General features: G+C 35.9%; 1 protein-coding gene across 1 annotated transcript in view; it reads right to left on the bottom strand.

The window, feature by feature from the left end:
- GRM8 (glutamate metabotropic receptor 8) overlaps positions 1-22,395 on the bottom strand; it is a gene marked incomplete at both ends in the record, with an annotated part of 304,418 nt that overhangs the window by 39,507 nt on the left and 242,516 nt on the right. Inside the window, one exon of the mRNA XM_084206051.1 lies at positions 2,732-3,667. Coding sequence (XP_084062177.1) covers positions 2,732-3,667 — 936 coding nt within the window. The remainder of the gene's footprint in view (positions 1-2,731; positions 3,668-22,395) is intronic.

Raw genomic sequence — 22,395 nt, 5'->3', positions numbered from 1 at the left:
TTTTTTTTGTTTATCAGTGGTATTGACAGTGAAATAAAAGCTGGTCAGTAGGTTTGTTATTTAATTAGTGTTAATTGAACACTTAAGTGTACAACCTCTTTCAAGAAATGCTTAGTAACTTCTGTTTTTATTGCAAACACTGCTTATGTCTAGGAAAATTAAATTCCTCAAAACATTTTGGAAAATTTTTTAATTACTCATTATTCAAACAGAAAAAAATCTAAAGATAGCAACTGGACGTACCCCTGGCAAGTAATGAAGAAATTTATTAGTGATAAAGTCATGATAAATTTATTACTGTCAACCTTTCATAAAGGAAACATTGCTTTAAAATAGTACTTTAAAATCCCCAGCTTTTATTGCTCTGTTCTCTTTCAGTAAGCTCCAGCCATTCTAAAATACACTACCTTGTTTTTAAAATGCTATTATGGTGTTATGCATCAACTGAGAAACCATAAGTTTATTTAGACCATATATATGTGTGCAGTAAGATTTACACATTTTTATACCATTCAGAGACGTATTTAAATTGTATGGAATATGTTAACTGTTATGAAGATATCTGTAAAACTCTGTGTGGAAGCATGGTTTTTATTTACAGCAAAAAGAAGCAGCACTTTGGAAAAAATTATTTGAATTACATAGCTACTGTATTAGCACTTTTTCCCTCCATAAAGAAGAGGAAAGAAAAACAAATAATTTAGAAAGAAAAATGGGAATTTACAAGTGAAATTTAATGTTAGAAGCTGTGTGATTTAGCATCATTTGTGTAGACTTGGGCTTTGAAAAAGAAATGCAGAAGAGATGTTCATTATTCTCGTCTTTAAAGGTTGAAACCAGATCATCCTTTACTACAATCCAAGGTGAACTGGTGGTCTAAATCAAAGCCAATGCATGGTAACCAGCAGAGAAATATTTCCTATTTCAAGACTCAATTATTTTGGTTCAAGTACTTGCCATAAACCTGACCAGACCAAGCTGTTAAAAGTACCACACATTTATACAACAAAGCATTTTTGTGACTTAAGCCTACAAATACAAAAAACAATTTACCTAAACATGTTTTCCTATGTCAAATGGGATTTTTTAACTTACTCTATCTGTCATAAGCCATTACCTTGGTACTCACTTTGATGCCTTGCCAAGGCTGACCTAGAACAGAGGCGAGATGGAGTTAAAGAATAAAGCAGGTATTTATTAAAAGGTCTCAGTGGATACACCTTGGGCACTACAAGATCCCAGCCAGGGCTACACCCAAGATGAATCCAAAATGGTCCCAAAAATGAACCACTGCTCAGGAGGTCTCTCACTTTTATAAGTTCTGGTCCATTTTCATATTGGAGTTAATTGTTCAATTATAGCTTTAGGTTATGAAGTCACATTCTTCTTGTTTTTCTCTCTTCAGTCCATGTTGTTTATGCTCCTGGGCCTGAAATTTGGATCAGTTGTTCTTGGTTCCCAGCTAGAAAAGGAATTTTTCTGTCTAGCTACTCTGTGAAGAGATTTTACCATCCCTTAATATGAAGCACGGAACTACACACTAAAGCAGTACAGAATCTGAAAAATATAAAAGCTAAAACCTAAGGCATCAACTTCCCCAACTTAATCCAAAAAGCCATGAAAATAGGCCTGATCCCATTCAGCAAGCCTGCTTCAATTTCTAGGGAGGAAAATATTTTTTTCTGCCACACTCTGCCCCATACAATTCTTCTGCTTGAATTGGAAAGTGTTTCATCAAGGTATACAGAACTGTTCTTTAATTCCACAGACAAGTGTGCCCTCTAAACTAGAGACATGTCAAACCTTTCCACAATTATAAGTGAACACAGGCTGACTTTTCCAATTACATTAAAATGAATATTTGAAAACATTATACAAAACCTGCTTGAAGGAAAGACAAGAATTTATGTGAAAGACTATTAACTTTAATTTCGTATTTTTAAGAATTTCCATATATCAAATATTTGCAGTTTTGAAGACTGATGCTAGTATTATTCCTTTTCCCTGCCTAACTTGTTGTTTTCAGCACTGTCACCTCAATAAGTACTCACACAGTTGACATTTACCTCTGCCTTCCCATTAAAAGAGAGGAGGGTCACATGTCTGATGTGGTTTGCATCTACGTATCAATCATTTCATTTCTTATTAAATCATCAGGAAAGTGTTTTCTTTTTGCATTGATATAATAATTAGTGAATTATGCCTTATATGAATTTACACAACTTCATTCGCAATTTAATTCCCCCTGCTCTAGTTTTGGTTCTTTTAAGTTTTTAAAGTTTTGTGTGTCAACCAGAAACAAAAGTAATTCTTTTCATTCTGCCCAGGCATTTTTCTTCATTATTTTTGACAAATGTAAGTTGATCTTCTTACACTTGTGGAATGCAACCAGTTCTATCAGATCTGTAGATGATAACAAAGATTGATAGTGCTTCATGTCACAGCATCACTGAAGGGCAATAACAAATGTTAGAAGAAAGAGTCATTAAAGGTTATATTGAGAAATTGTCAACATTTTACGCCAGTCACACAACAATCACAATCAGTTTCTTGTGTTGATACATGGGAAACCTACTTTTGGAAACATATGCTTCATTGTCTGTGAATTCTGATGGTTTGTTTGCCATTCAGAATTACTCATTTGCAAGAGCGAAAATGTTTTTGTGCTGTAATTATTGAGAGATGAAAATAGAAAAAGAGCAGTGTTTTGGGAGGCAAACACATCACTTACCTTCTCTGCTGATTGGGCCGTACCAAAAAAGATTGGAATAAAAGCTAACCAAATTATGCAGGTTGTGTACATAGTAAATCCAATAGGTTTTGCTTCATTGAAGGTCTCTGGAACCCCTCTTGTTTTAATAGCATAAACAGTGCATGTGACCATCAAGAGAATACTATATCCAAGGGAACAAATGAGAGAAAGATCTGAAATGTCACATTTGAGAACTCCTCTGGCATTTTCTGGGTCAAGTGTCCTCTGCTCTCCATAGTCTACAATGGTATGTGGTGGATCGATAGCAAACCAGATGAAGACTCCAATAAGCTGCAAGGATATGAGGCTGAAAGTGATCACCAGCTGAGAAGCTGGACTAATAAATTTGGGAGCTGTGACAGATTTTTTACCTTGTTCAAATATTCTGTGAATCCTGTTTGTTTTGGTAAGTAACGCAGCATAGCTGAAACACATGCCGAGTCCTAAAAAGATCCTTCGAAACGAGCAGACCACTGTATCAGGAGCTGCAATCATTAAAAAAGTAATGGAGTAACAGAGAAAAATCCCAGTCAGGAGCACATAGCTGAGCTCCCGCCCAGAGGCCCTGACGATGGGCGTGTCGTTGTAGCGGACAAATGTCACGATCACAAAGGTGGTGGCAATTATCCCGAGAATAGCTATGAAGACAGGCACGATGGCCCAAGGAGAATGCCACTCCAGTTTGATTATGGGGATGAGCTGGCAATCCGTGCGGTTGGCGTTGGGCCTCTTGTTGATGGGACAGAGTTCGCAGTTGAATTCATCCACCTGGTAGTGGTAGCCCTCGCAGCGCTCGCAGTGCCAGCAGCAGGGCACTCCCTTCACGGTTTTCTTCCTTTCCCCAGCTTTACAGGGCAGGCTGCAGACAGATGCTGGATGAGTGTGTTCTCTGTTAGCCCACTGCATATCTTCTACCTGTGGGTATAAAACATTAATGAGACTTCTGTTTTCCTTCATTTATAATATCCTAATCCTGGCCACAGGTTTGTCATAAATCACTACTTGCTGACAGCACAAATACAGTTTACCATAATAAGAAGCCTGTTTCTTTCCCTTGCACTGACTTTAAAAAAGTGTTAAATGATTGTGTCCAATAAATCATTCATGCCACAAGCTTGATGAGTGCCATTAGTTTCTATTTACCTCTTTACTGCTGACCAAATTGACATCTGTAAAGATATTTATTGACTCCAGGCTAGTTTAAAAGCAAAAAGCCCCATACACGGTGCTGTAAAAAGTTAATCACATGCAAATATAAATATCAGGAGTTCTCAAACATTTAATTACAAAATAAGTCTATTTTCAGAGTGAGCTTCAGAGCAATTTCTGGTACAGTAAAGAAATAGATTAAAATCTCCATGCATCAGCTCTAGCAAAACAAAGAGCTCCATGGTCTGTGATGCCATCCCTTCTACAAATGTGGATATTTTATACTTTTCCACTTTCGATGCCTTGAAATGCTCAAAAGTGTTTTGTTTGCATTTCTAGAAGATTAAAATAAGCATATACTGCTTTCTGAATAACAATGGAAGAAGATGTCATGACTACTGCCTTAGTTTTCCTGATGTAATAAGTCCAGGGATCCTTTTGTAGCCCAGAACAATGCAATCTTGTTTTAGAAATCCCAGCTTTCTCCACAGCAGCACATTAGCAAAATACATTTTTTCATTCGCCCATGTATTCTTCCTGCTTGCCCCGCCAATGAAATCTGAAGAGGGAACTCTTGGATTTAAAGAATTTCCTACTTAAAATTATCACTCAGTTTGGTGCCAGCTGTCCTTAGCCCTGTTCTGCAGAGGTCACAGAGGGAAGCAGAGCCCCTGGTGGCAGCAGAACCCCTCCTTGCTGCTCCCAGCCCCACCTTTCATTCCTTTCTGAGGCGGTGAGCACTCAAGGACAAAGCACTTTCCTTGTTCTTGCCTATTAAGTACTTAGCACTTCAGTTTCATTTGGAGGCTGTATTCATAAGCGAAACAGCAGTAACAAAACTTCAGGCATCAGGAATGTTTTCAGTTCCTTCTGGAGGAGGACAGAATGAGGACAGCTTATAAAAAGGGGTAATTTTGGCCTTTAAAGTTTTTTTTTTTTTCCCAGCATTTTTTCAACAGACTTGAGGGGAAATCACAATGTAGCATTGCTGGCCTTAGATGCCTTCCCCAGAGAGCCAGAGCACCAGTTACAGCACTGCACAGGGTGGATAAAGCAGACACAAGCAGCCAGACTCCTGCTCTCCTCTGCGCCCCTTCGGTGCAGGACTTTGATGTTGTTCTCCACTCCAAGGACCACAGAGCAACAAGGAGGCAAGAATCACTCCTAAAGCCAGCTCTGTGAACCCTCAAAATCACTCGAGGATTTCATTGGGAGGGGATCCTGAATCCCCAGCGTCAACCAGATTTTATATCAAGGATTGTGATGACTATGCAAAATACATCATCAGGTGACTATGGAAAAGAAAATAATTTAAGCAATTAGCTTCCTAAAAAGCACAAGAATAAGCCAGTTTCTTATGAAACAGCTTTGATAGAGCTCCAGCAGAGCACTTGATACACTAAGAAAAAATTCACCTCTATTACAATCTCCCGGTTTTAATCACTGAAATCCTAAAAGCCCACATAACCCCTTATTGTTTCATCTACTGGATGTGAGAAAAAACATGCTATGATGAAAACAGCATGATAGAGAAGGCAATTTCCCTTCTCATTGTTGCTAGGAGAATAAATACAAATCTTGTGATTTAGTCACACACTACAATAATGGGGGGCAACAGTAAACCATGGTCATTAATCCAGAACTGTGGATAAATTTGGAATGACTCAGAAAACCACAGCACTACATATTGGCCAGATTATAGCACACAGTACAGAATCACCAGGAGAGCAGACACCACCTTGTCCAGCATAGACTTAGAATGGCACGGACAGGCAAGATCTCATCCAGCAGAAAGCCTGACAGGATAAAGCTTAGCTGTCCCGTTTTTAAACACATTTGAATTAGAAAGGTGAGTTTATACCTGATCAGTATTTAATACTATGACACTACGGTGGTTCTTTTCTGTCATTAAGAATCCTAAGGCCACACTTACTGTATTGTGAATTGATGGCTTAGATAAGTACAGAGAATTCCCTTTTGTCTTTTAAAACTTCTACTTTACTAAAAAGAAAATTTAAAAATTAAAAAAAGAGGGAAATTCTTTAATTTTATAGTTATTTACAATTTCACATACTTTTGTCCTGACACTATTTTAATTGACTAAAATCATGCCTAAAATCTCTTCACAGTTTGCAAAACATTTAAGTGCCTCAGATTACCTCACATTGGCAACAACTGATAATATTCTTCTTATTTCTGAAGCTAGCTGGCAAAGATTCATATATGTTTTTCACTTTGATACATCTGACACAAATTAAAAAATATATAATTTCCAGCATATAAAGTTATACAAGGTTTTGAATGTTGAAAAACTCACTGGATAAAGAATTGTTTTCCTTAATAAATACATTATTAATATAAACACTATTGACTGGTTAGCCATAGAAAAAGTCAAACACAAATGAATCTTAAAGCATAAAAATTTCTAAATCAATGTAGAAAATAACCAGAATGAATGGTTGGGGCAGGTGGCTTTTACAAGGTATAAATCCTTTGTTTTAAAATCTTGATTGTCTGGATTAATTTTCTGGGCAAAAAAAACCACATGTAGGGTGACCTAGATTTATCAAAAAGCTTTAAAAGATGTTATTGGTTCTTGCTCATTCGTTCTGTACTAGTACAAGTAGCAGTACTTTTGTACTATTATTTAAGGCAAAAGAGGAGATATAGTCCCAAGAAACATTGGCCAGTGTTTGAAATTGAAAATTGCTTCAAAATACATGTATATCTGAGAAAATTCTGGCGTTGTAGGATGATAACTCTGGAAGTTTGTGGAAAGACGGGATTCTCCCATGAACACAACCATCTGACAACTCAGTTTATTGCTCTATTAACAAGCAATGTGCCAATGGGCAGAGCAAAGCTGTTAATTAGGAGGAACTGATTATAACATTGGTCTGTATTTGAAATTAGAGTCTGCAGAAGAAGGTTGCATTGACCTAATTTTGGCATAGTTCAGTGGGCTTCATTAATGAAGATTAACTGTCCTGGAAAGTATATTCTATTTTCATTTCAGCCAAAAGCAACCCCATTCACTTAGCCCAAGACTCACTCCACAATGAGCGAGAATAATTAGTAGATTCCTTTCAGTAGGTGACTCTTGATTGAAACCAAAATGCTGATGTGTGTATATCCTCAGACTGCTACTTGGACAATACTGTAGCAGGGGCAGAAAGAGGAGCAGGGAAACTATACCTCAGAGTGAGCACTGTGCTTTTGTTATACTTGAACAGGTCTGTTAAGGGTTTCTGTATATGCAGACCTTAATAACTGAAAAGTCATGCTAATTCTGATCATCTGGTTCACTCCCAGCTATCCACAAATACCTGCAAAAGTCTTTGCCTGTAATGTATTTTTGAGCTATTATTTTGCATAATATAAAAGTAATAAGTAAATGCAGTACAAAACATAATTACAATAGTCTTAAATAGCTATCAGGTTTTTTAGTGATTGTATGTATTAAAGATTCCAGTTTCTTGAACTTGTGCAGAAAATTCACCCATGTCATTATTTTTCTCTCTTTATGAGCTAGTGTTATTGATCCCACTACTTCTCTGAGATTAACTTTTTACAATAAATGACAGAAGGAACTGTTAAGAAACTACAAAACAAGAGAGGATCATTTGAGAACAGAGAACAAGGGACAATTATAATTTTCAGAACTACTGAAAACCTGTAGTAGTCAAGCTTTAAAGGGAGTTGCTGGATGCTCATCCTCTTCTGAAAATCATAATTTTTTATGTAGACATAAACAGTTAGCAGAGAAACTTTCAAAAGTGCCAAGGGGAACTTGCTCAATATAGCTAATTAATTTAAATGAGAGTTAAGTGACTTGTCTGTTTAACTGCTTTTGAAAATCCCACTATGCTTCCATCTGCAGCTTTCACAACAAAAATACTTTGGAAAAGTAAAGTGATCCAGAAGTTCAAATGTTATAAAACTAACTTCAGGGGATCTTAACTTTGGGCACACATTTCTAAAGATTGTCATGGGGGAAAGAAACTGTCAAAAAGGCCAGAGTCAGACCAAAGAAACACAGAAAAAAAGGTGCTTTTTGACACTGAAGAAGGATTAAGTTCTGCAACTCTTCAGCTCTTACTGATTAAAATATCCAGATCTGAAGCATTCTTTATACTGCTCAGACCCTACCAAGGCTGAGCAGGTCTCAGATTTTCAAGTAGCCTTGGGTAAACATGGTTTCTGGAAGACTTATTTTGTCACCTCATTTTCATGTGACATCTTCTAGATTCAGTTCACTACAGTTCACTACAAGGCAAAGTTCATTGCTGGATGTGTCTGATATCATCTAGCTCAGCTGGACTTGAATAGCACAGCTCTGTACCTAGTATTAGTGATGGTTTAAACATTTTCTCAATTTTATTCGAGTAGCTTCTCTGAATTTGGAAAATGCCTGATAGATTGACGTGCTATCATGAAATACCTCACATTTCCCTGAGATGCAGTTCCATTTCCTACTATTCCCATACTTGCCAGAGTGAAAACATCAGAAATACTTTGACAGAATGTCTGCAAGATGTGTATTCATTTGCTATGAAATGGATCATGATACAAAAAGAGAATGGCTTCATTGCTACTTCAATGGACATAAAAATCATCTCTACATGAGATATCTGCCTGATGGGGCTGCAATTTGCTTTAATGTGCAGCATTAAGATTCACAGTTCACTAAACCATTAAAATACAGACAAAATGCCATTTCATATCAAAAGCAAATAAACACCTCTGTCCTTCATCAACATTGCAAACACAATTCCCCCTAATATCTAATAATAGAGCTAAAAATTAATGATGTGAGAACTTGGCTAAAAGAATACAAGATTTACACAATACAGTACAAATAGCACATTCACTTTTCTGAAACCCACATTCTTCCAATATTCAGGCAACTCATTCATTTAGCAATGCCCTCAGCAACTGGAGAAGACTGATCAAAAATCCTACTAATAGGTCAAATATAATTTCTGAATCGTGTGTCCAATATATATGTACAAAAGTAGTCTGTTTCCTGCTCTTAATTATCGTGGACAAACTTATCAGTTACTTAATTCAGCAACCCATGAACAACACAAAGACACCTGAACAACCTTCAAAGGGTTTTTCAGAGTACATCACTTGGGTAATATTTAAATGTTTCTGATTACACTATATTATCACTTGCAAGAATTTTCATATTTCTTTCAAATCTCAGAACCAGATATTCAATGTAAAAATGAAAAAATAATGTTTAATTGTCTTATTGTAACAAATGGAATTATGTGAGCTCTGGATAGAGTAATGCAAATGGTAATTATAAGAGTTGTGGGAGCAGACAGACTGTAGTCAGTTAGCCAAGACTTTCAGAAGGATCAGGAATCTTACATATAAATTCATGGGACTTTTAATAGATATTGAGATTCTTAGCTATAACAATAACAAAGAACTGAAATATCACCTCCAGCTATCACTAAGATTTTTCTTATTTTTATCTCAAGTTCCTGAAAGTATTTACCTTCTGACAAAAAAGGCCCATCATAGGAGTATAGCAAGTGAGAGAATTAAGGGAATTTCATCTAGCATTTAGATTTTTGAATGGTCTTATATATCTATTCTCACAGTAAAAGTTAAAGTCTTTAATGTACCTTCTCCAATCAAGTCATCTGAGCCATTAAAACCCCAAATTAAACTGAAACTGGCTCAACCAAATGAATTCATTATGAGTCTAAATATAATGATCATTCCATTCTGACTGCCAGATAGACTTATCCCATTAGAGAAAAGCTGGGTATACATACAACTAGTTAAGCAGGCATGTACAGAGGGGAAATAATTCAATGACAAAAAATGAAATTTCTATTAAAATAAAACAAAATAAAAAAAACCTGAGAATTACTCCAGGTTGCCATGCTAGTATAAGATCACTATCATTACCAAATTTGCTGTAATTGCTGTAAATTATTGATATCATTCACCCTATATGGATGTTTTTCCAAACAACTGAGATGTCATTTTCTTTAATTTTAGGCATAGATATTCCAAGAGTTCTGCAAAGAACATGGAATTATGTATTTGGTTTTACCATGTACTGGTTGAAAACTAAAGCAGTTTGAGGAGTCTGAGAAGTTTGATGAGTAAGAAAGGATCAGGCCGAAGTACAACAACACAAATCATTTTTTCTCTTTTTCTTCAGGATCAGAAGTACAGGTTGTTGAAAGAATACAGATGGAAGCTGACTTCTCCTATCTGTAAATCCACCTACCCAAATTTCTTCCTAGGGAAACCACTTACCTCTCTCACAGCTTTCTTAAAGGAAAAAGAGTTAAATTTAACATCATTTTTATTTGAATGTTTATTGAATGTTAATTTGAATATTTACATACTATTTACAGGTATGTATATATTATTATTATTATTATGCAAAAAAAATCATCATAGTTCTGTGCTTTCTCAATATATCATAATCTTTCTTGTCATCTCCAGTTTTCAGAACTGCAATATCACCAGTCTCTGGAATTACTAAAATAAAGAGAATGCATTTTTACTGTTCTGAACATGTTAACAAGTCATTCTCAGAGAAAAATACTAATGGGGAAGGTTGCTCTAAGGTAATACATAAAAATTGAAAAGAATGCTATTAGAAATATAAAGATTCTTATGTTCATAAATAGAAAATGTTAAATACTTCACTTGCTTTATTAATGCAAATATATTATTTAGTGGGTTGATACTGTAATTTTACCTCAAAGAAACCAACCCTATTAATTAAGTCATATAATTAATGACTGCTGAATACTTACATAGTGGAACACACTGTGTTAACCTAAAACTGGGAATAATCATGCCAGAGTATCACAATATACAGGGAGTGTTTATTAGTGCTATACACTCTTAAACAGCTAGCCTTTCTATGGCTTGGGATCTAGCTTACTTTTTTCTTTTTCGTTGGTCTTGGCTTGTTTTGGTTTGGGGATTTTTTGGGTTTTTTGTTTTGTTTTTTATTTATGCATTTCTCCTCCCATTATTTGGATTCTTCTGATTCTTTCAGAATTGCAGGCCCTAGCAGATAATTGGTGCAAAGGTAGGAGGAGCTGCAGTGTAATATCTTCTTCAATTTGCCAAACAAGAAAAATTAATGTGGATGGAATATTTGGGAAACATCATTTTATTCTCAAATGCCTTGGGGAGTAGACAACACAAAGTGCAAGGATTAGCAGGTCATCAAGTAAACAGCTACTGTTACTGTACTGTGTAACCACCAAATGGAATTTTACAGAAATCTAGTAGGCACTTCTATTCAATATATGCAAATTTTTTTTCTTTACTGAAAGCATGAACCACAATTAATTTTCAAGCACTTAGTTCTGAAAATAGCCTCTTTATTTACAAAGGAGACAAACAATTACCCCCAACCAAATCAAAGAAGCCAAACAAACCAAAACACATGACCACAGAAACATCCCATTCTAGGTGACATTGGCAGACTTCAGATTTTTTATAAGCTCTTTCAGTGATCTAGTTTCTATATTTTTAAAACATATAATTAGTATCAATGCATCAGACTGAAAATCAGGTTTCCAAAGTTATTCTTTATGCAGACCACTTTCACATAGACAATCTCTCTCACGTATCCCTGCCCTTACATGTCCCTGACATGCACTTGAAGAGAATTTTGTGAGCATTTATAAATACAACTCACGATGTATACACAGGGATTGAAGTAATTATGTGCTACCAAAAGCTGTGCCGTAATTTTGGATATGTAATTAAACAGGTGTTTAAGAGAAGACTGGATGTAGCACTAAGTGTCATGGTCTAGTTGACAAGATGGTGTTATGTCATAGGTTGGTCATGATCTCAAGGGTCTTTTCCAATTTAGATGATTCTGTGATTCTACGTTTACAAACATACAAATTAAAAACAAACAAACTAGCTAAATTCCCCAGCAACTTGTCAGATTTTGAGATTTTGAAATAAATGGGTTTTTGAGAGGAAACCTTCCACCATCACATTTTTTGTCAACTGATTGGTTTTTGTCAACTGATCAGCTCTAGTACTAAGGCTATGTGAACCATAATGCTTGAAGTACTTTTTTTACTTCCTGCAGTTGATCATGCAGAAATAGCCTGCAAGCATACCTTAAAAAATTTAGCTTTTTGAGAAAAGAAAAGGAGCATAGTTCTTGCAGAGTTTTTTAACATCACTTTCTTGTGCCTGGAGAATCTCCTTCATTCTTCCCAAGGCCCTTCACTAGTCTAATAGCTTAGCTGCATTTCTTGATGAAAGTTTTAATACCCATTACAAACATGCTCCCTCCCTAATCCAGTTTTTTAGCAGCAGTTACCTAAATTGGAGCTGGCTTGTCCCAAGCCTAGTGCTCCATAGCTACTGTGTTTCCCTCCAATCTGTCAGGTGCCTTTCAAACCCAATGGTCCCCAAATTCTTCCTCACTTCACAACTCAACACAGACCAAAGGAACACAAGGGTTCAGCACAGTTGCCATTTGAAATTAATATAGTTTTTTTTTATTTTAAGAATATATCATTTCATAATTCCCATTTGTTTCATAAAAAAATATTCACCATGGCATGTTTTTAATTATTGTATTGGTTAAAGATGAGTTTATCAAAACGAAGAGCTGTTGTCCCCAAACTCCTTCATGATGGGTTGTGAAACAAATGTACTGCGCTAAACCTTCAGCTGATTTAGTTCAGCCCAGTAGGTTTAGTACTGTTATGCTAACAAGTTATTATTTCTTAAGGGGATGACCTGTCACAGTTTTTGTTATCATTAATATTTAATTATTTTTAAAATAGAAATTAGGCAATCACAAAAACCCTCAGTTCAATTAGAAGAAAAAGATGCTGATAAGTTTGTTTAAGTTTTAATCCTCCCTCACTATTTTAAATGGTTTAATCTACCTCCTATTTCTTGATCAGAGCAAAAGGCACTGTGTGCATGAAACTGAAAGCTGAATGGTCCTAAATTCTATCCTGTATCCTGCACAACCCTTCCTACAAATTAATACCAACACAGATAATATATTATTTTTATTCCTGCTCTGCTCACAGACCAAAATGCTAAGGTGCACTAAGGGCTATACAAACATACAAGAAAAAAATATGGTCTCAATCCCAAAGAATTTACAGTCAAGCTATAAGATAAAGGAGAGCGGAGTATTGGTAGAATACAGAACAGACCATCCTAAAACTATTTAGGCAACACAGACCAGCATGATAGTCAGCAGCCACCTCAAACAGGGGCTTTTTTGAGGAAATTTTGCCAAAAAATATTTTTAAAGGGGTAACAGAAAGAGGAAACCAGGGCAATTTTGTATCTATTTACTGAGCTTTCCATCCAAGCATAAGACAGCACAAAGTCATTGGCTTCACCAGTGATCTCTCAAAGAGTGCCATAAAACAGAGCTGAAATATCCTGTGCATCTTAGCTTCTACAAAATGTTTTAGCAAAGTGAAGCACTTGAAATTTTAGGTAAAGTTGCCCTCACTTCAGCAACTTTCATAGACTCTGATAGAGGAACAGACAAACTCAGCTGAAATAGAGGAATCAAATTTATTTACTTGCCTGAAAAAAAAAGAGGCACTATACCTAAACTGTTTCTGATATATTTGTCCAACCTGTTCTTAGGAAAGAAAAGCCGTAGTACATTATACTCTAAAACATATCAAACTTTAAACCCCAGAACACTACTTTAAGATGGTTTCCCACTTCGATGGCACATATCTTATTTTCCAGCTGTTCTTCATGAAGGGTCAGATTTTCTCATGCCAAAGACTGAATTTTCAGCACTACATAAACAAAACAAATCACACTAGCCCTTTAAACACAGTTCCAGACAGGAAGACCACATACACAAACAGTGTGAAAGTCTAAACTAACTCAGAACAGGCAGAAAACAGACTGGATTTTATACTGAGATTTCCAGCAGCAGGAGAAGAGCTTTTGCTACCAAGTTAGTGCTGTTGCTTAGAATGAAGAGTCAATAATTAAATTTAAAATTCTGAAGAGAGACCTAGTGATCTGGAAGTAACAAAAACAAACATGAGGAAGAAGTTTAAACTAGAAAAAGTGCTACACAACATGTTTAGTCAGGGGGAAGAAACAAACCAAACCCAAAAATACCTCTTACTAAAGAAATAAGGGTGAAGATTTTCAAAATGACAGAAAGTGGTAGGGTTTCATATGGACTAAAAATAGTGGGATTTATTTTATAATATTTACAGAACTGAGTAGATAGCAAACTCTTGAGATTTTATGGGGAAGTATGGAGAATTTGAAATGGGAAACCTAGTGCTTACATGGTAAAAAGGGAGGAAATGAAGAAGCCAGGGAATTATCAATCATTCATTTTGACTTGGATTCCAAGAAAAATCCTGAAAGAAATAAACAACACATTTCAAAAACAGAGAGAAAACAAACAAGACAAGTAACAGCCAAAAGGGATCTGTCATCAATGGGCTGTCACATTTCCTTCAGTGAGAGGGTAACAGGCAATGTGGCTGAGAGACAAGCAGCCAGGTGTCATTTATCTTAACATTAGAAAGATTTTTGACAACATCTCAAATTACACTCTCAGTCACAAGCAACCTACTGAAACAGATTTAGCCCCTAAGGGCTAGGAGCAAATTATATCAGGAAGCTGAGGAAAGATAAAATTTGTAGTTGATTTACTGTCAGAAGGGAAGGGATGGCACTGGGTGTGGTCTAGAAAGGTCTATTGTTAGTCTGCTATTATTCAATATTTGTAATACCCACTCATTTTGTCTGGATCATAAAATAAAGTATAGGGTGATCAGATTTGGGCAGTAACACTGGGAAAGGCTGAAACACCATGCTGAAGGTCAGAATACTTATTTCAAATCATACTGCAGAGTCTGAAAAAATGAAGCATACAGTTTAACAGGGACAACTAGCACTACATTATGGGTCAGGAAGGACAGAGGTGGCAGCTCTGCAGAAGAAAAAGAGATCTCAGGGCTCTAGTAGATTGTGATGTATTGAATCAATGTCGTCCTGTTGCAAAAGGGGCAAATGCCAGATAAATGCAGACAGATACAACAGTCTTCCCCCTCTACTCTCCATCATGACTACATGAAATTATGTTTCTCCTGTACTCTGCGCTAGTGAGACTGCAGTCAGAACACTTTCTGAAGGTTAGGTCATTGTGTTTCCCTTTGAAGGAGAATCAAATGGGGAGTCCAGAGGAGATCTGCAAAGATCAGAAGCACGTCTAGAAAACATGATCTATGTGACTAAATTCCTCTTGTATAGCCTGAAGAAATAACATAGCCTAGGAGGTAAAACAACAGTCTTCAAATACATGAAAAGGATGAGGATGTGCACGATGTACACTGAATAAAATAAGCTTAAATTATAGCAATAAGGAGTAAAGTTAGATATTCTTAAGACATTTTGGAGAGATGAGATTAGCTAAAAAGTGAAAGATAATGTCTTCAGAAGCTGCAAAGTCTTCACCCTTAAAACACAAAATTGTAGAAGATGTTAACTTTATCTGAGGGCTAGAGAGTCTCTTGAGATCCCTTTTGCGGTCTTCTGTAAGGCAAAGGCAGATTTCAGGTACTAAATATTTTGAGAACAAATAAAATAACTGTGCCAAAATCATAACTAGGCCAAATAAATAGGAAAATAGAAAAATGTCAATGTACTCTCTTGGCAGCTAAGTTCTTGAGGCTGTCTTTTGTAATTTTACAGAATAGCTATTAAGGAAAAATATTTACTAGAAAAAAGTAAACAAGAAATGGGAATGATCCTACTTTTCCTATGCCTTCCATAATTAATGATGCATTTTAAATATTGTATGGTAAATTGCTTTTGTTTACAGTGAAAATGCTTCTTTAAGTGCTAGGGAAAGAAGGTCTAAGTAAAAGATATCACCCCTGCAACAATAATAAACTGTTTCCCACATAAGGAAACTTAAATCAGTTTGGGATATATTAAGCATCTAAGATGTAAAAAAGAAGTCCAAATTGGAGTCCTATATGTGAATGGGAAGCAGGTAGAGAAGTTGTCCTTAATCAGTAAAGTGACGCACAACCTGAAGCAAAAGAAGATCCTAAATAAATAGCCAGGTTTATAACTCCAGAAATCTTTCATGGCTTTCTTCTAGACCTCTTGCTAAAGACTGCTAAAGACAGTCTTGTATTCAGCACAAAACCAAGTATAGGAGTCCAGTTGCTTCTATGCCTACCAGCATTTGCTCAAGGGATAGAGGACATTGCCTCTGAGGGGATTATTAGAGGATCAAACCTGCCAAACAAATGAAAGCCAGAAAACTTTAGAAGTGACGACACCATCTCTGAACCACTATGCAAAATCAACATTTACAGCTCACCTGCTCCAACCAGCCCAGGGCAGCCTAGTGGCTAATTATCCTCATCCTTAGAATCTTCTAGCATGTCTGCATTAGATATCTCTCACTGTAATTCAAATCCACTACTTCTCCTAATAGCCAAATTAACTATGCCTAACACAGTTCTCTTCCTGAATAATCCTTTCTGTATTGGAAGAGATTAACACAACCCCCCTCAGTGCAGTTTTCTTCAGACTAAACAACCCTAGTTTGCTCAATCTTTCCCTAAAGGCATACTTTTAGATGGCTGATCATTATAATTGCTTGCAGCTGGACTCTCTCCAGCTACTTTACTTTTCCAACGGAAATCACAGTTCTGCTAAGGAGCTCACAGCACTGAAGAAGAGAGAAGAGATGAATTGCATCACAAGTCTAGGAGTTCCTGTAATGGCCTCTGGTGAAGAAAATCAGTTAACCATTCCAAAACTATTGCTTAGCCTTATGCCTAAGTTTTCCATAAAAGGGGAGGTCACTTCAATTCCTGCAGTTACCAAAGAGCACTGCAATCCTCGTTGTTTGACCCAGTCATTTCAAGCATATTTTATTGACATATTCAACACTAAATCTGTTTACTGCCAGCTGAAGTTACATTTGAATTAGCTATGCATTCTTCCCTGTGTTAAGATGTATTAATATCACCATTAAATCTAGTGATACCATTTTGGATATTCAGAAAATAATTCCCTATCTTTCAATATTTTTTTAAATAGTGTTTGGGATTTATCAGGATGAAAAGTCTGGGATAAATATTAGATGACTATCCTAAATTAATTAAAATAATATTACTGCAAGATGAAGAGAATTGCAGCAAAGCAAACAGAAAAAAAATAATAATACAGTAATGTTCTGCTAACTGCTGGTTATTCTCTTTCATCATATAATAACTATTGAAGGCCTTTTTCATTTTCCATTTAATGATTGTTAATTTAGTGGTAGACTTCCATTATGTAACACAAATGAACAATAATTAATTTAATCATTTAGTCTGAAATTTTTGCTTTAAAGGACTTTTAAACAATTCGCTTCAAGCATTAAAGGGCAACTCAATTTTCAAATTACAAGACATTTAAATTTTGGGGTGGTGTCAATGCTAAAAGCCACATTAGCTTGTACCAGCGGCGTAGCTAACCTGCTCTGAAGTCCTATATATGAATGCAAAACTCTCTGGGAATTCATTTAAAAGCTCCTGAATTTTTATTGTTCTATCACTGCTCACTTTTTTAACTGTGAAAGAGAAAATAGTGTTTTAAAATGTAAGTGCAATGCTTGTCATTCCAGTTTGTTGAAAAAACAGGAATACTCTTGGTCCTGCTGGTTATGGCTATTCAAAGAACAATTCATTCTAATCATACCACTTTTACAAAGGATGAACACAAAAAGCTATAAATCATCTACCATCCACTCAAGAATCCTGTGACAAATTCACAGTCAAACATACCACTGCAACTTCATGCTTTGTTTGAGGAACCTGACTTTCACTCACCCTGACAAGGTGAGAAAAAAGTCACTATTCATCCTCACTCTCAAGCAGAGACTGTTTCACTGGCAATTTCCTATCATTCTAATGAAGAAAAAATGGTTATCAAATTTCAGGACATTTTCCCAGCAGCTATTTTTATCCATTTTCTTTTTTGTTTATGTGTTTGTTTTTCTATAGAGAATCAGTCAAGAAGTCTATTTCATTGAGGGAAAAAAAGACTATTAGGACCAAAGTAAAAAAGCTTCAGAAGTTGTCATTCTTCTTCAGTTCTAAGGTCATTGGTTCTTGAATCTAGGTTCTGTTTTGATTTTCAGTCATGTCTGAAATAGTTTCTGTCTAACATGGGCACTTCTGAAAATCATTTAATGCTCTTTTAACATCTGTATTCTATTTCCTCTCCATCACAAAGCTTTTTATATCAATACAACCTGCAACCTTTCAATAGCATAAAATCCCAATTTTATTCCATGTTTTTCTTGTATTTTTTGTCCTGTATCCACTTCTCATTTACTGTGCCCTACTGTTGGCTTATCTTTTTAATCTAAAATTGGTCCTCAGCAGTTACAATTTTCATATTGACCTAACAGTAGGGAAGACCAAATCCTGAGTCATACTACTTGACCAGTGCTAAGCTCAGGACTAGTTTTGTGAAAACTAACTAGTCAGGAAACCATAACAGTCTCTTCTATTTTTAGCCTTATGTAGAATAAAGAAAGATAGCAATACAATTTTGAGAAGAATATAAGAACCTAAAACATTTTTGCTTGTGTCATTTAGTTTTATTTTTAACCCAGCATCAAAAATTTTCAGTCAAATGACATGGGTTTGTTAAAGTTTGAACTCTACTGCCTTATTACAGTTCTTATGAAGGCAGAAGAACACCCTGCAGGCCATATGATTGTCATATTTTGTTTATAGATATAATCATATACAGCACTGAGTGCTTTTTTTGTGTATTTCACTGTACTGTGTTCTTTTGTTAAACACAGGGCTTAGGTTCAGCATCTTAAAAACATCTATCAATTATATAATAGCTACCACAGGAAAAGAAGAGGCTTTCTGACTTCTTTAATGAAATACAGTGGCCTACAGCAAAGCTTGAATCTTATTTAATGCAGTTACGGAAAACATCAGAAGTTTTTTGAGTCATTTTCTTTTACCATGTCACAAGAAAGGGAACTAATGGATTTTGAATCTGTAACTTCCAAAAATAATTGACTAATTTCAGTGTTGATGGATTCCTTCAGTATTAGATACAAGGCATGAGGCCTAGAAAAGAAGAGAAATCAAATACTGATTCAAATCTCTTTATGATCTGGCAGCCTGAAGGGAAGCTCACTGTCACTGTGAGGTTCCCAATTTTTACTAGTTCACCAATCACTGTGCTTAAGGCTGATGGTGGTTATGGCTGTCTCTCTGATAGTTCAGCACATCAGTGTAATTTTAATTTATAGTTTTCGTCATAAATCAAGATCATTATGGAAAAATGGATGCCCCTGAGTCATTTATCTCCTCAGTGCCTAGACTTCATAAATGTGAAAGCCTATGCATCTTATTATTTCTAAGAGAATGTTAGAAATCTGTTATGGTAAAATCTCTCTTTTATTTTAACAGAACTCTTATTATTTCTAAGAGAATGTTAGAAATCTGTTATGGTAAAATCTCTTTTTTATTTTAACAGAACTCTTGTGCTCTGGTAAAAAAGAAAACAAAACAAAACACACAAAAATCCCAAACCAAACAACAAAACATACAAGTGAATTCTGTCCTTAAAATTCACTGTTTTCACTTGAAGCACAGAATCAAAGAAAGGCCAGTGTTCCAAGCAACCTGAAAGATCATCTAGTTCCAACCCCTCTGCTGTGAGCAGGGTCACCTTTCACTAGACCAGGTTGCTTAGAACCCCGTCCAGCCCAGCCTTGAACAGCTCCAAGGAAACATGCAGGGTTTTTATAGGCTCTGGATTTTCCTTAGGGAGTAGTGTCACACAAGTTAATATCTACTTGAGCATTTTAACTGCATCAGCTAAATGTATGATTTTGAAATCACCCATAATTGTGTCTGCCTGAAGACTCATCAGAAGATTAAAATCGGTAACTTGGAGGAATATGGATTTAGATCTACATATTTCTTTCATACTGGGGTCTTTAAACACAGATTTTGGTAATCAAAACAATGTATAACCTTGAAATGCAATCTTAGATTGTTTCAAATTGTATTTTAAAATATGTGTGGTTTTAAGTCAAATATTAGATTTTAACATTCTTTAACATTACAACTTTTCTTTTTCAAGCTGGTACTTAGCTTTATAAACAGAGCATTTTAAAATGCATTTAAAGTATTTTAAAATAAATGTTCAGAGAAAAAAAGAAATGAACCAAAACAAACTGAATGGGTTTCTAAAGAAAGGAACTCAGGAAGTCATTATTAAAACTTTAGGACTGGGTCCATTTCCATCTACTGCCACTGACAAAAGCCACCAGTCAACATCTGTGTCTAGCCCTTATAACAGCACATGCAATACAGAACACAGTTTCTAAGGGTGAATTCATTATTAATCATAAAAAGAACTTGATTCAAATTATAAGTGCAAGGAAAAGCAAGCTTGTTTCTAACAACTTTACTTGTATAGGTATTACATGGTTGAGAGCTCAAATTTGCTAAACCCACACATTTGGAGAGAACTTTTACGTGTGACCTGGTATGCAAAATACTGTTGCAATATGAATAAAACATAACTTTTGCAGAAAAAGCTACCTTTGCCTGGATTTTTATTCATCATAAAAACAATTTTTTTTTTTGCAAGAAAACATTTTAACTATCAGACTGAAAATTAAGTTACCTTTTCTCTACTGATGAAGAAAAGAAAATTATGAAAGTAAACAACAGAAGACACTGACAGTTAATGTATCGGCAATGAGCAGAAGTTCTAAGGCAATTATTTCTTCCTTTAAAATCATACTAAAAGTTTAAAAGGTCCGGTTGTTTCCAGTATATTAAGATCACTTAAAGTCAGGAAACCTTGGAGAGTAAAAGGACTTTACCAAAAGAGGTGTAAATTTACACGGTCAGAATCATCAGACAATCAGGTTCTTTGAGATTATTGTGGGACATTTCTAAATATTTGCTTTCAGAGTTTCCTCGTGTCTGTCAAAGACTGAGATACCTTATTCAAACTCAATAATCACGCAAAAAATTTAATTTGGAAGACCGTTAATGTTTCTTAATTTAATTTATCTACTGTATCAGTATTGTCATGCATTTATTTTGTAAGTATTACAAGAGTAGGACTGATCAGTAGTTATGAAGTGCCTGTATCTGGAAGATATAGTTGCTTCAGAGCAAACTGAAAAGGTCAGCTAGCCTAAAGGAGAGCATTAATGCTACTGAAGTGTCCATGAAGAAACCAGCATCAGAGCTAGAAGGGTCTCTGCAGCTGGTGAAGCCTGCTGAGAAAGAGCCCCTTAGGGAGCATGATAGAGAGTCTTTATCTAGCCAGTCAGCACTTCCTGCCCAAAGGGAAAACCAGCACTGCAGTGGGAAAGGAACAAGTCTGAATCTTGACTAGGACCCTGCAGAGACAGTTTCTGGCTTTGAGGAGCCAGAGACATCAGCAGAGCAACCCTGAATCCTGATGGTGGTGGCCAGAGAAAGGCTGGGTCTGGCTACCAGGTGAGCAGCCACAGCCCAGACAACAAACCTGCAGCCAAAATATGACATAAATTAGCAAACAGCATCTTAAAGAAAAGGAAAATTGAAAAGTAGGGGGAATGAGGAAATCAGAAATAGAAAAGGGAAACCTTTCAATTAAGTTATTTGGATGGATGATATGTTCTAGTTTGTCTTACAATAATTTTTCCAAGGGTTGAACTGTACTAAAAACCTGATACTTTCAAGATTTATTTTTCTGACAAGGAAAATGAACAGATTAATAAAAACTATAAATTTTCTGAAGCACAATACCATCTGCACAGATGAACATAATCATAAACACGTCATAGCTACAACGTTACCACACAATTTGAGGAAGAAATAACTGCAAAAACCAAAGTAGACGTATCTAAAGAGGATATCTAGCTTGAAAATATTCACTAAAAATCATAGTTACATGTGTCTTCATTAAAAGTAAACTAGAGGAGAGAGTTTACAGGGGGGAAAGTGTTATATTTTAAAAACAACTCCTTTAAAGAGCAGCAGGGTAAAAATTGTTCTGCCACCTTAATACTGCTTCACTTTCAATAAATATAGATGTTTTCACAGAAACTAATGAAAACATCTACTGTGTTCCCTATGATTCATTGGCAATCAAAAGCACTTCCTAATTTGCAATATGATGATCTGGAGTATTGACAATCATTCAAAAAGATTGCTTGGTTTTAATATATTTTGTCTAGTGAGAGGAAGCAACAGCTTTGCCACAGCAGATCATCATCTGTCATAGCCGCCATCAACACCTGCTAAGAGTTCAGTGAGTGTGCAAGAGCAGCGAGCCCTGCGCGCCTGCTCCCCTCCTGGCCCCTGTGAGCAGGGGCTGTGCAGCAGAGCAGGGGGTGGTGGAGCAAGAGCAGCACCCTAACACGAGGCTGGGAGCAGAAGCTTGCACTGCAGGGCACTGTGCCAGCCCACTCA

Source organism: Fringilla coelebs (genome assembly GCF_963513975.1).
Source record: "Fringilla coelebs genome assembly, chromosome: 5".
In the NCBI taxonomy this organism is placed as follows: Eukaryota; Metazoa; Chordata; class Aves; order Passeriformes; family Fringillidae; genus Fringilla; species Fringilla coelebs.
The sequence above is the reverse complement of the archived record's forward strand: the minus strand, read 5'-3'. Positions and strand labels throughout refer to the sequence as shown.